The following is a 12,541-nucleotide window of genomic DNA, read 5'->3' on the forward strand; positions in this document are numbered from 1 at the left end:
CCTGGATTCTGTAAAGTAACTTAAAGAGTGCTCATTGGGGACGTAAATATTATCTTCTCAGTAGATCTTTGGGCACATTCCTGGTCAGTTTGTGTTGAATTGCTCAGCAATATTTGGTGCTGAATAAGATAACCCCCTTCCAGATCATTACTGGTTGTTTTTTTTTTTCTTACTGTACAGCTAAGTATGTCACTTATGTAACTGTTTTGATCCAAAAAAGTGAAAACAGCCTGTGTGTTGGAATTAGCACTGGTAACACCTGATAGGTGACATATATTTGGTCTTTGTACTTGACCTATGGTACAGACCTGCCTTTTGGAACAGACAACCTTATGGGATCCAATCCCTGATACATTATCGAATCCCTAAAAACTGAGTAGGAATCTTGCTTTCTTTTTTTTTTCCCATTAATTTATTTTTACACACCTGTATTAATATCTTCTGTCAATTACATTTCCTTGTCAGACATGAGATCTAGACTTTGCATAAAGCAAAGGTATTTTAGTAACAAAATCATTCTACTGCTTAATTCTTTTGACCACTTTAAAGCAAAAATCAGGAAAGTGTTTCAAAACTTCATGCAGTTCATTTTCCTTCTTGCACTCATCTTCAACTCCTTGTGTCATCTCCTCTCCCAGCCCTGTGAAGTTTTAGTGCAGTTTTGTCTTCACCTTTTAGTTTTGATGGAAGTTTGGTCTGTCTAACTTATAATCTCACTTCCTCCTATATTCCAGCCCCTTGGCCTGCATTTTCCTCAATTCTGTGCAGAAAAATCATACCGTTTTTTTTTCATTCACCAACAATTTCTCGCTTCCTTAAAGTTCCCTTAAAGAAAGAATGGTTTCTTCATGCTTTCCATCAGACGTAGATTTAATATTTACTTCTGTGTTGCAGTTGCTATTCTGAACCTTAAGTGGAGGCTCCAAGTACCACTTAAAAAAGTTGTACAAATAAGCAGTTAGAAAGATGGTCTTGATCTGTGGGAAAACCAGTAAGGTATACCATTTTTGTCAGGGATCCAATAAATGGTGACAGTGGCAGAATCTAGATAAAAATCCATTGACACCATCATACTCTTAAAGCCTTTAAAATGCTTTTGTCTTCTGCAGAGCATGAAGACATTTGAGAGACATTGTCAAAAATAAAGGAGTCTAGAAGAAAGAGCAAAATATATGGGTAAAAGTGGCTGAATGTGTAATTGTGTCAGCCAGTCACACAGCCCTGAATTAAAGGTGCTATTTACAAGACAACAGTCTATGTACAACCATCCTGACTACCTGCATCCATCAGCCAAAAGCACATATTTTGAAGTCTAGCCGCTTTTTGGCATTGCAAGAAGGTGGTTGTTGTCACATATCACAGAGCTAACTTTGCTATTAACAGAAGGGATTAGTCAAAGTGCAGGGCAAGAATCAGACGACATCCTTCATATTCCAGTTGCTTTTGAATTTTTTTTGTCCGTTGATAAAAATGGAGGTGTCCTTTCAGTCAAAGTGTTTAATGTTTATTATTGAAATGTTACTATAGAAAATATTTCTGTTAATGTATTGTGCTTACAGTTCTTCTTTCTTAATAATTAGGTGTTTACCATTTCCAAAGACTTAGTTCCTCGAGTAATGTCAAGGGTTGTAGAAGCAGTCTCTGAGGAACTGAGCCGACTGATGCAGTGTGTTTCATCCTTCAGCAAAAATGGAGCTTTACAGGTACCTGAATACTTTGTACTGTCAAACATCTGAATCTAGAAAACTGAGAATAACAGACAGAGGTATAATCTGTGTATTTGTTTGATTTATTGTAGCAGTGAAAGCAAGGAGATAAAAAGGATTAGTATACAACCTCTTTCAGATTTATGGATAAATACCCTTTGGGATACTGGTTCTTGTGTTTGGTTTTATTTCAGTGTTGTCTTTGTGTCAGACAGCACAAAAGGCTTACCTGTATCCTATGAGATAAAAAGTATCATAATGATATCTGTTTGAAATGTCATTAAATACTGTCTTTGGCCTGACATAAAAAAATTACTTTAAAAGAAAAAATAATTTTGTGATATTTTGAGGTTTAAAAGTCTTGAAAATATGTAGTAGGATTTTGTGAGTCTTTGCAGAACTAGTCACTTGTCTGTTACACTATTTCTATATTAGGAGTAGCATGGGTAGAACTGATTCTCTTACTCTGCTTTCTTCATTTACAACTGGATTGGTAGATGTACTTGCTATTGGATAGGTTTTAAGGAACCCTAAGAAAAAAAACTCTTTTAGAAAAGTCTCTTTGAGTCAGTGATTGCTATGACTGTAACAGAAGAAGAGCAAACTCCCTGTTTTCATTGCACATGGCAGCATTCTTGCATTATGATAGGAAAATAATTAATCAGTTGCAGGCCTCATTTTCCAGTTGCTGGTAGTAATGGCACTGGACAGAGAATTAATGTAGTAAGATCACAGCCAAATAAGATTGACTCCCTATTTAAAACCAAATCAGTGAATAGCAACAAAGATACCCATATATCCCTTCTGTTTGACTAAACAACCCACTGTATGGACTTGTTGCCTAAACCCATAATTGAAAGGATTTTCTCTCCTTACTGTAAATTGGTCACTCATGGTCATTTTCTGTTCCTCTAAACATAGAAAATCCTATCTGGCAGGCAGCAGCAGTGTGAGAGTGATCTGAGCCTCATCAGGCTGATGAAAAAATACTCATTCAGGTCTCACTCTGTACTCCCACATCCCATGGCCAACAGTTTTGCAGGGTTCGCCCTTCCACCAGGTTTATTTAGGCTGTGGTACTTGAGAATGTGGCACTTCCCTGTGGTACTGCTATCTCCTAAAATGTAGAAAAGACTCCAGAATCTTATGTGTAGGAAAGCCCAAAAATCTTGAGCTTGGAGCAGTATACAAAAAGAGGTGAAATATTCTGTGGTGAGAAAAGCACTTCTTATGAGTATAAAATTGGTGGGTGGCTATGTCGTATTTTGTTCTGGCTCTAAAAAAGCATAAATCTTAGCTGGCTTCCTACTTGGGGGAGAGATGAGGGAAATACCTAGAAAGCCAAAGCCTTTCATTAGAACTGGAATTAGATGTGTGTGTTGCGTTTTTGAAAGTTTTGTTTTGGCAGATTAATGTCATATTAGTTGTGTCTAAGTGCAGATCAGTTACTGTAATGTCTAACTGGATTAAACTTTATGATGAACAAGAACAGAATGTGAATTTTGATGAAGTTCACTTTATATTTTTAATGAAATTGCTTAATGATCATTTGCGGAATGTTTCTACTTCATTTAAAAGTTGTGATGATAATGATTGCTTTTCAAAGACTAAAGGATATATGAAATTTGTTTAATATTGGAGTTTGTTCTCCACCATCAATACCTAGACACAGTAACAGTGCAGGGGTAAAATCCTCAAGCTTTTGTGCACATCAGGTGACAGATGAGAAACAGAGTACAATCATTCTACTTCCTCATCTGGTGGAAAAAAATAAATTCAACAGAAGAACCAAGAATAAAATGTGTATTGACAGGGTTTTGTACTCTTGTATTTCCTTCCTCCCTGGCCAAGCAGTTCTGTGAGAAGTTAAGCTCACGGTATTTAATTACCACCAAAAAAAAAAAATTAAGGTTGCATCCTTCTATCTCTCTATCACAGTACAGAAAAGATGGAACAGAACTGAAGATTTATTACTGTTACTGGGAGACAAACCAGTGTTTTAGACTGCTACGTAGTGACCATGCAAACAGTTTGACTTGAATCAAAAGTATGACATTGTTTCTTTATAGCAGTCTCCTGACATAGCAGTGTGGCAACGAAAAATACAGGAAATAAACTGTTAAAAGCCAAGGCTGCTTGCAACTCCAGCGTGCAATAGTATTTGCCTCTCAAAAATGTGGGATACTGGTATACACTTGATGAAAGGACATTATGTCATCTTTTGAATATTTGTATTTCTCTCTTTAGGCGAAACTTGAAATCTGTGCATTGAGAGATACCGTGGCCATATACCTAACACCTGAAAGCAAGTAAGATGTGCTGTAATGTCTTTTTTCCATACATAATTGAATCCTTGGTAAACATGCAAAACCACATAAATTAAGAATTTTACTTCAAATAGAATATGTGATCTAGGCAAATATATGAAAAACAGATGACTAGCAAGGTTTTATCAGTTCAAAGAAAATATTAGATTTTTGTTGTTTTTTACTTGAATTTTTAGACAGTATTTGCCACTCAAAAAAGAAAAAGTAAAACTTCTTAACAGCAATACAGCTGCTGAAGATAATTATGCTAAAGCAAGACAGAAGCAGATGTTGCTGAGTTTTATCCATTATTTCACAGCAATCTCATAAACCATACAACAAATAACCTGCTAGATACATCAGAGAGGTTACAGAACCAGACACTGGCAGATACCCCTTATAGGGATATGGAGAATTAGGGCTCTCCATGAGCTTATATAATACCCTACTCCTTCTCCACACACCTAATCAGGGAAAGAAAATTCAACTTCAAACTGTCTCTTAGAATCAAAGCCTTCAAAAGGCTTTCGACCTATTTATCATATCTCATTGAGGTGCAAGACCAAAGATGAATAGTGTGGGACATTAATATAAAGGGAGAATGAAAAGCATGAGCAGCATCAGTAACTGATGCAGTCAAGGCATGTAAAAACAGGCTAAGATAGCTGTCAGAAGTTTTGATTGATCAAAATTTCTGGGTGATTATGTTGGGAATTGGATATGGACAGATCCACTCAGTATTTTATTTACCTACACTTCTTTTAGGATTAGCATTATATGTCTCTGCAGATGGAAATTTAGTCATCTTACCTAATCAACAGTTTGTAGGAGACATCGCAGGGCTTGAGGGCCTAAGGTGTCTTCCTAGTGTCACAGATAGTGTCCTATGGTGTCACTGCATTCCATTTCAAAATCCTGAGTGTCTGGTGGTGGTGAAGGCCTCTGGAAGAAAACTGCTTGGCACTGGCTCAGATTGGATAAAATGAAAATTATGTTGTCTCTAATCATCATGGGGCAAAGCATAGTGAACCATGAAAGCTGGAGCTTCATTGAGACCTTTATATTCCTGGACTTGTCACTAGTAGTAGTTGCCACAAGTCACCATACTAATTTTTGCTGAAAAGATTGTACCTGTGTGCAGGTCCTGCATCATTCCCTGCACTCCTATTCCACATCTGTTTCCCAGAGGGAGGTGGGAACCCCATATTTGGAGTTGCTCAAAATTTGACTGGAAAATGCCCCACAGAAACCTACTCTAACCTTGAAATTAGCCCTACTTTAAGAGCAGAGTTGGACCTGAAGATCTCCAGATGTTCCTTCCTTCCAACCTAAATTATTCTATAATCTACATTACCTCAATGCAAACCTACTGTAATTCTCTTTGTGGGCACCCTTCTGTAAGGGAGAATGCCATGACCTCTCTACTGAGCACAGAAAGCCAAAATCAATGTTTTATCTGTTCTTCATGCACTTGATGGCCACTTAGTTTGAGGCAGAGGGCAGGCTGGCAACTATCTGTTAATTCTTTAAGAGCCCAGGATGTGAAGCACAGTCTTAAACCAGCTACTGGTTTAACATTTCCTGTTGATGTATGGTGTACATCACATTAGGAATGTAAAGAGACCTGCTTGAATGCATGCTACTTTATGTTCAGTTTGCACATGCATATTAGGTCTCAGGTAAATATTTTGTCAATTTATTGAAAAAAAAAAAAAGAAGGGATGAAATACAGCATCTCTTCATAGGATTTATAGGGAGAAACTGTGAATGCTGAAACTCGTACCGGTGGAATCTGAGCATTTTTGTTTTCCTTGTAGATCAAGCTTTAAGCAAGCTTTGGAAGCCTTGCCTCAGCTCTCAAGTGGGACTGACAGAAAGTGAGTACAATCACACCTTCTTGTCTCCTTTTCAGTCTCTGGAGCCATTGCTCTTTACTCTTATAAGACAACTTTGTTATAAGAGGGTTAACTTTCACTGTATTTGACCCTTCTGAATTACAGAGCAGAAGCCTCTTTGGACAGAGTTAAGAATAAGCTAAGTCCTTGTTTATGACCTATTAAATTACACAGAAGAGCCAATGGCTTTGTGACATATCCTGCTTGACCATCCTAGTCTTATCAGTTCAATGTAGCTTTGTATTCGTCTTGTAATTTCAGTCTATTTTAGCCTTTCTTGTTAATCTTATACTTTCTGTGAGGTCCATTGTATTGTCTTACTGAATTTAGCTGCAATAAAAAAATGGCCAAGAACAAAGTCCAGGCCTTTGCCAGCTGATACATGGGGAACTCTCAAAACTGACCTGTTTCATTTTAAAAACAAATAAGGGCCTCTGGTTCTTTCTTAACATCAGGAGGAGGAATTTTGGGTTCTTCCTTCTCCACCATGACCATCTCTGACAACCAAGCTGCTTTGCTGCATCCAACCTAGCATTTGGTAGTCTGTTTTACAAGCATAGCTGAAAAAATAGTATGGTAAAACTAGGACATATTTGTAATGAGTATAGTAGTGTAAGTATAGATGGTTTGAATTTGAGGTTGGTTTTGTTGTACCTTCCTGCACCAAATCAGTTTTCACTTAACAGTCAGAATTTAGAATATTTTGTATAAAGAGACGGTTTGTGCAGCCCATGGTCTGTGGGCTGGACCTTCTTCCAGATGTCCTCTGTCTGTTTATTCAAACCTACTCTTTGCTAGCCACAACAAGTCTCAAGATATCTCTCTTTCTTACTTAGCTTTTGTGCTTTGTTGAAGTTAGAAATCAGTTTTGAGTAGGGAGAGTTCTTTCAACCCGGACTTTCCAAAACACCTGTAGAATTATTTTTCTCACTTAGTCACAAGCATCTGAGCTTCATGAGACAAATGAGAATCAAGAACTGCACCATTTTTACATCTGCCTCAGAGTTCTGAGCCCTAGACAGTGCAAAACTTGTTCTGTTTCCCAGGTCATTACATGACAATTGTCATTGTTCTAGGCAGCTCATTGTAATCTACATGTATTTGTGTAAAATAACACATTTGTGCACTGATTGAGAGCTGTTCATGTCTGTTCACTCGCAGTCATTATTATGATGCTAAATGATGAATGTGGACATTGTCATTTTCCAGAGGACCTGCTGAGGAAGGAGATACTGATTTTTGTGGTTTAAATCGTTGTTCCTGGGCTAGCTTGGACTTTTTTAACACACAGTGTAATTTTTTTCTGTTACTGGCTGTTCAGTAATCACAGCTTAGGTGATACATGTTTGCCCTATATAGCTTGTTTTTGAAATAGGGCAGAAAGTTAAGAGATCACATTATTCCCTAGAATACAGAGAAAATAAAACACACAGCCAGAACTGTAAAACATCTTAATGCATCTCCATTCTTACCATAAATATTTTCTACAACAGACCCAACAATACCATTGCTCCTACACTTCTAGTTTGTGGATTATAATAAATATTATCTACTGCATCAAGTAACTTCTTGACAGCTCTATAGATGTAAATGAACCATTGTTATTCTCCAAAATGAACTTGTACATAGTTTATCAGTAAGGGACAAAAACACATGTTTGCCAGTGAATTAATGTTTCTCCTAGAACATCCATCCTACCATCTCTGATCTTTCAGCCATGATTCTTGAGAGAAATCTACAAAATACCTTCTAAAGACAAGGTTTAGAATTGAAATTCAGAATTCAACTGCACAAGAAAAGCCAGAACCTTGCTAAGGGATATTGGATGGTAAATAGCCTGGCAGTTTCTGGATTTTCCTTACAAAAGTATCTTATGACACTCTCTAATAGTCCTTTTGCCAGTGTGTTTTACAAATATGTTTCTCTGAAGATGATGATCTTCAGCTGGAAGAAAAGCCATATAAAGGGCAATTTTATCATCTGGATAAAATCTCTGTGTCTAAGTCCTCCTCTGGCCACAGATGACCCTGACACGCTTGGTATACTTCTAAGTATCTATACTCTTCAGATATTTTAACAGATCCAATTTTAAGCCTTTTATTTAAGCAGACAATGTATTTGAAATCACAGAGAGAATAGCCAAAACTTTTGGTAATTGTTCTCTTTACAGAATCTCCCAAAGCTGTAACTATTTTCCTTTTATAGATTACTAGAAGAGTTACTAAACAAGTTCAAAAGCAGCATGCACTTGCAGCTGACCTGTTTTCAAGCTTCGTCATCAGCCATGATGAAAACATAGACAACACAATGCAGACAAATGTGCTTAAACGTCACTCATTTTTTACTGCACTACTTCAATTCCTTTGAAGACTCCAAAGAAAACAAAACCAGTTTGGCTGAAAAATCAATTGAGATACAACTCTTTCAGTAATGGTATGGGGTGTCCTGCTGAGTGAAACTTTTGTTCATTTGTACTTCAATTAAATGGTTTTCTGTCTACTGTATTTCATTCTGTAGAGGGAATTAAGTTGGTTTTGTTTACATATATTTGTTCATGAAGAAATATTCATTGGTGTTCTGCAGTCTCAGTTTCATTTGTTAAAAATACCTTGAAATGTATTTTTAGCAAATGCCACCTTAAATTTGAGTATTACTCATGTTGTTCAGTGTATCAATCTGTTAATTTCTAGATGTAGACTAATACTGAAGTGACTGGAATGCTCAACTTCTATAAAGTGTTGAGAAGTATTTAATAAGCGTTGCCCCATAGAGCTGACTAATAACTGTCCAGATACCACATTAAGTACACTGCTTCTTTTGCATTTAAAAGGGTTCACTTTTCTGTTTTTCTGTTATCATCTATGGTTTTTAGTGTTTGTAAGTCTGATTTCTTGGGGGACTTTTATTTTCTTGCTTCTTTGCTAGTTAAACATGTCACTGCCTCTCATGTTTGTTTCTCCCTTCTACTGAAATATTGATGATAACCTTCACATTTGAAGTAAGCTCTACTTTCCTTGGCAATTAATAGAAAAGCGCTCCGAGTCTATACAATTAGTAGAAAAAATGTTCAAGTAAAATATTCTTTGGTATTAAGGAGTAGAATAGTTAATAGCCTTTCACATAGTAAGGTGGTTAATAGCCTTTCACATAGTAAGGTGGATCATAAGATGTCATTTGTTTTGCTTCTTCCTTCTTACTCTTCTTGTTTTTTCTTGTTCTTACAGGCTTACTACCACTGTCTCTCTCCTGTTAGTCATTCCTCTTTTCTTCTTTTACCACCAGTTACCAAATTTGTATGGAGGAAAATAGGGATTCAGGAGAAAATAATTTTTTTGCCATTGTTTTGGGGGTAACGAGTAGGGTTAATTTTATAACTGAAATCATGGCTTGGAAGTAAATAATGCAGTAATAATATATTCTTTCAGTATTTACAGTCATTTTGAGTAAGATGTTTCAGAAGCAGTGCATAGTTTTCAAACGATTTTTTAATGTCAGCTGTTTTCTTTTGCCAGTTCAATTGTTGCCACTTCAATTACATGCTTTAGAAATACAGCATACAGTTCCTGTAATATGAGATATTGGAGAAAGTTTGATGTACATGTAGTTACTCCTTAAAAAACCTTTGTAAGAGCATGTTGAATGGGAGTTAGAAGCTTCATTATATGTCATTATCATTTAGCACCTGGAGCAATGTTGTTTTGTTAAATGTTGTCCATTCTAAGCTGGTTATAGTCTCAGTTGCTGGTATTAACTGAAATAGTCATCGAGTTAGCTCATTCTGTAAAAGATTTCACTTCAGAATAATAAAATATTAAGAAATATGGTCATAAGCTCTTCTTTAATTCCTCGCTTACCAAGACAGGTGATGTCTTTGAAATTTGCCAGTCTACAATTTCTACATTCGTATCAGACGTTCTAAATATTGAAAACATATTCTGTCATCTGTACTGAACTAACATATATTCAGGCATCTCTTCATGGTAATATCATTCTCTTACTCATCTTTTATGACAACAGCTTGTTCTTGTCTTTAAAACCTGAAATCAAACTTTTGTTCCATTGCCTCTCTGAAGTAACTTATTCTTCAGAACATCTCATTGACAGCAAACAAGAATAAATGTGTAAGCGATCAAAATATTCCTTGAATTCTACCTGATATGAAATAAATGTTCACAGTCAAGTCAGAGCACCGTATTTCAATAAATTCACTTGGTGGATTAAGGAAGTCAGTGAACATCATGCTGCAACAGGATGGATTGGAATCCCTCTGTGTGGAAGGAGAGTTGGGACTGCTGAGACTTCGTAACCAGCAGGCTGCAGTTCCTCTGAAAAGAAGATTACAAAAATCATGAAGTGGTCAGTGTGGGTTTTGAAAAAAAAAAAAAAAAAAGCCTGTTAAAAGGTACAATTAGGTTTAAAAAATGTTATCGAAAGTGGAAAAAGATGGGGAGACCACATGAAAATATAGTCAGTTACAGCTTGTAGAGAAGAGAGGCAGCAAGGAAATCAAAGTAACAGAAGTGAAAGGCTACGACATTTAAAGCAAGGTGAATGCTGAAAACAGTACAAGAGAAAATTAATTATTACATGACCTTTGAACCTCTAGAAAAATCTAAAATCAATACAAATTGGAAAAAATATTGTCATTAAAATAAAAACCTAGAGCTTTATTTCTCATATAAGAGAAGGATTAAGGAAGTAGTAAGGCTGTGAAACATATCTTACTAAAAGCAGGTAAAGACTTATGGGAAAATTTAACAATAATATGCTGTGTTCAGATATTCAGCCACTGGAGATGTTGAGACATTCTCCTATTACTGTATTTTGACATTTATTTTGAATAGTCATGAGTAGTTCAAGAGGTAGGCAAAGAGGAAATAAAAACCAAATGCTGCATCAATGTAATTGGGGAACAACACTGAAAAAATATTTAAATCCCCCAAGAAAGTGACAGGAAAAAATGGGGAAAAATCATTATTTATCTGTGTGTTAATGAAATATATCAACAATGAAACAATGAAGCATGAAGACATCCTGCTCCTTCTCACTAACAGAATGTTTTTTCAATTGATATTCTTTAGAAAATGTGTATGAAATGTGCTCAGTGTCAAAGTTAATTGTGCTCATTGACACATTGACAAAGTTAATTGTGCTTTGACAATGTGCTCATTGTCAAAGTTAAACACCTTCCTGTAGCTTTTTAAAAGCCACTAGCAGGACTATGGTTCTTTTTATATTATTAAACTATGTTTCATACCTGTGATGAATTCCAAGGATAAGAACAGACACGAGATGACTTGAGGATCGAGCAAGTTGTATTCTGTGTGCTAATCCCCTTGCATCTTCCTCTAGTTGCATGAAAAGAACCAGGACTCTGACCAGTTTAGTTTCAGTGTATGGCAGCAGAGATTAAAATAAGAAATCCATGCTGGAGAGTTTTGCTTTGCAGGGGCACTTTTGGCTGCACGATAATGTGTGACTGGTGCCATAGGTCCAGTCTCTCAACATTTGCCAAAGCTATTGCATCTCCCTGAAGAGAGTATTTTATTGTGAAGGTGAGATTTGTTTTTGTTTTCTACCCAGGCAGATTTTTGCCATCCAGAACTAAGGAAACACTTCTGAAGTAACAGCATGTTTCCTTGCTCTATTGGTAAGCAGTGAGATGCAGATAGAATAGGACCCTAAAAACTAGATGTAATACTGTACAGAGCATGAGGCTGGAAAAAAAAAAGGTAAACATAATTATAGCTTATTCTGATTCTATTTTAGTTAAAAATATTCTTATATATGTTCAGAAAAAAACAAAGGAACCAAGAATAAGAATTGATTGTTGATATAAAGGAAGGTGTAATGGCAAATAATGTTTAAAAAAAATCACAACAGAAGAATTTCATGGAGCTCTTTGACTGCTGAGCCTACTAAAAGACATGCAGAAAGTCCCTTACTTGCAAAAGCCTAACACTTAGCTGTGCAAAGCCCTAGGAAATGTATCATAAAGTTATTCATATATTCAACTCCTTTTTAAAATTGAATGTACCAAAATTCAACTCCTCCTTAACATTGAATGTACTGATAAGACATTCTCTGTTTCTAATCCAAGAGAAGGTAGAAGATAGCAGTTTCCTAGATACAATTTTTGCCTTGTGAAGAAGGAAACATCAAGAATCTTTTGCCATGGTTACACACAATCTTGAGAGACAGTGCTACACACGGGATTTATGCTTTCAAACCTGCTGCCAGATGGTATTTAAGTCCACTCCAGCCAACATTGTTGGACATGTCCAGCTAAAATACTCTTGAAACACTGTGTTTTTCCTGAGGATATTAAATAATATGATATTGATTGTACCAGTGGATGCAAATACTGATCTTTGTGTCCAAGCAGGTGTCTGTACTCATAGCAATGAGGGGGTTTACATGTTCTACACACCATAAACGTAACTGCTATTTTGTTTTTTCATTCAATAATATCTATAAAAGTTAGAAGGAAAAGATCCTTAACCTTATCAGAACACGTTGAAACTGAAAATTGGATGCAGTGCTACTGCTGAAGCCAGAGATTCAGCATTCATATCTGGATCTTTAACACTGTCAAGCTTTGGCTCTCTGGATCAAATTAATCAGGTGCATCTTA

At 36.2% G+C, this 12,541-nt stretch overlaps 1 protein-coding gene across 2 annotated transcripts in view; it reads left to right on the forward strand.

Annotated features, from left to right (window-relative positions):
- The window catches only part of EXOC2 (exocyst complex component 2), a 125,119-nt gene extending 114,840 nt beyond the window's left edge, over positions 1 to 10,279 (forward strand). For both annotated transcript variants that reach the window (XM_008927525.4, XM_018076880.3), the window contains exons 25-28: positions 1,581 to 1,703; positions 3,954 to 4,015; positions 5,830 to 5,889; positions 8,113 to 10,279. In XM_008927525.4, coding sequence (XP_008925773.1) covers positions 1,581 to 1,703; positions 3,954 to 4,015; positions 5,830 to 5,889; positions 8,113 to 8,206 — 339 coding nt within the window. In that variant the 3' untranslated portion in view covers positions 8,207 to 10,279. The remainder of the gene's footprint in view (positions 1 to 1,580; positions 1,704 to 3,953; positions 4,016 to 5,829; positions 5,890 to 8,112) is intronic.
- The last annotated feature ends 2,262 nt before the right edge of the window (positions 10,280 to 12,541 follow it).

The sequence above is a fragment of the Manacus vitellinus genome, unplaced genomic scaffold (assembly GCF_001715985.3).
Source record: "Manacus vitellinus isolate BGI_N305 unplaced genomic scaffold, ASM171598v3 scaffold_33_pilon, whole genome shotgun sequence".
In the NCBI taxonomy this organism is placed as follows: domain Eukaryota; kingdom Metazoa; phylum Chordata; class Aves; order Passeriformes; family Pipridae; genus Manacus; species Manacus vitellinus.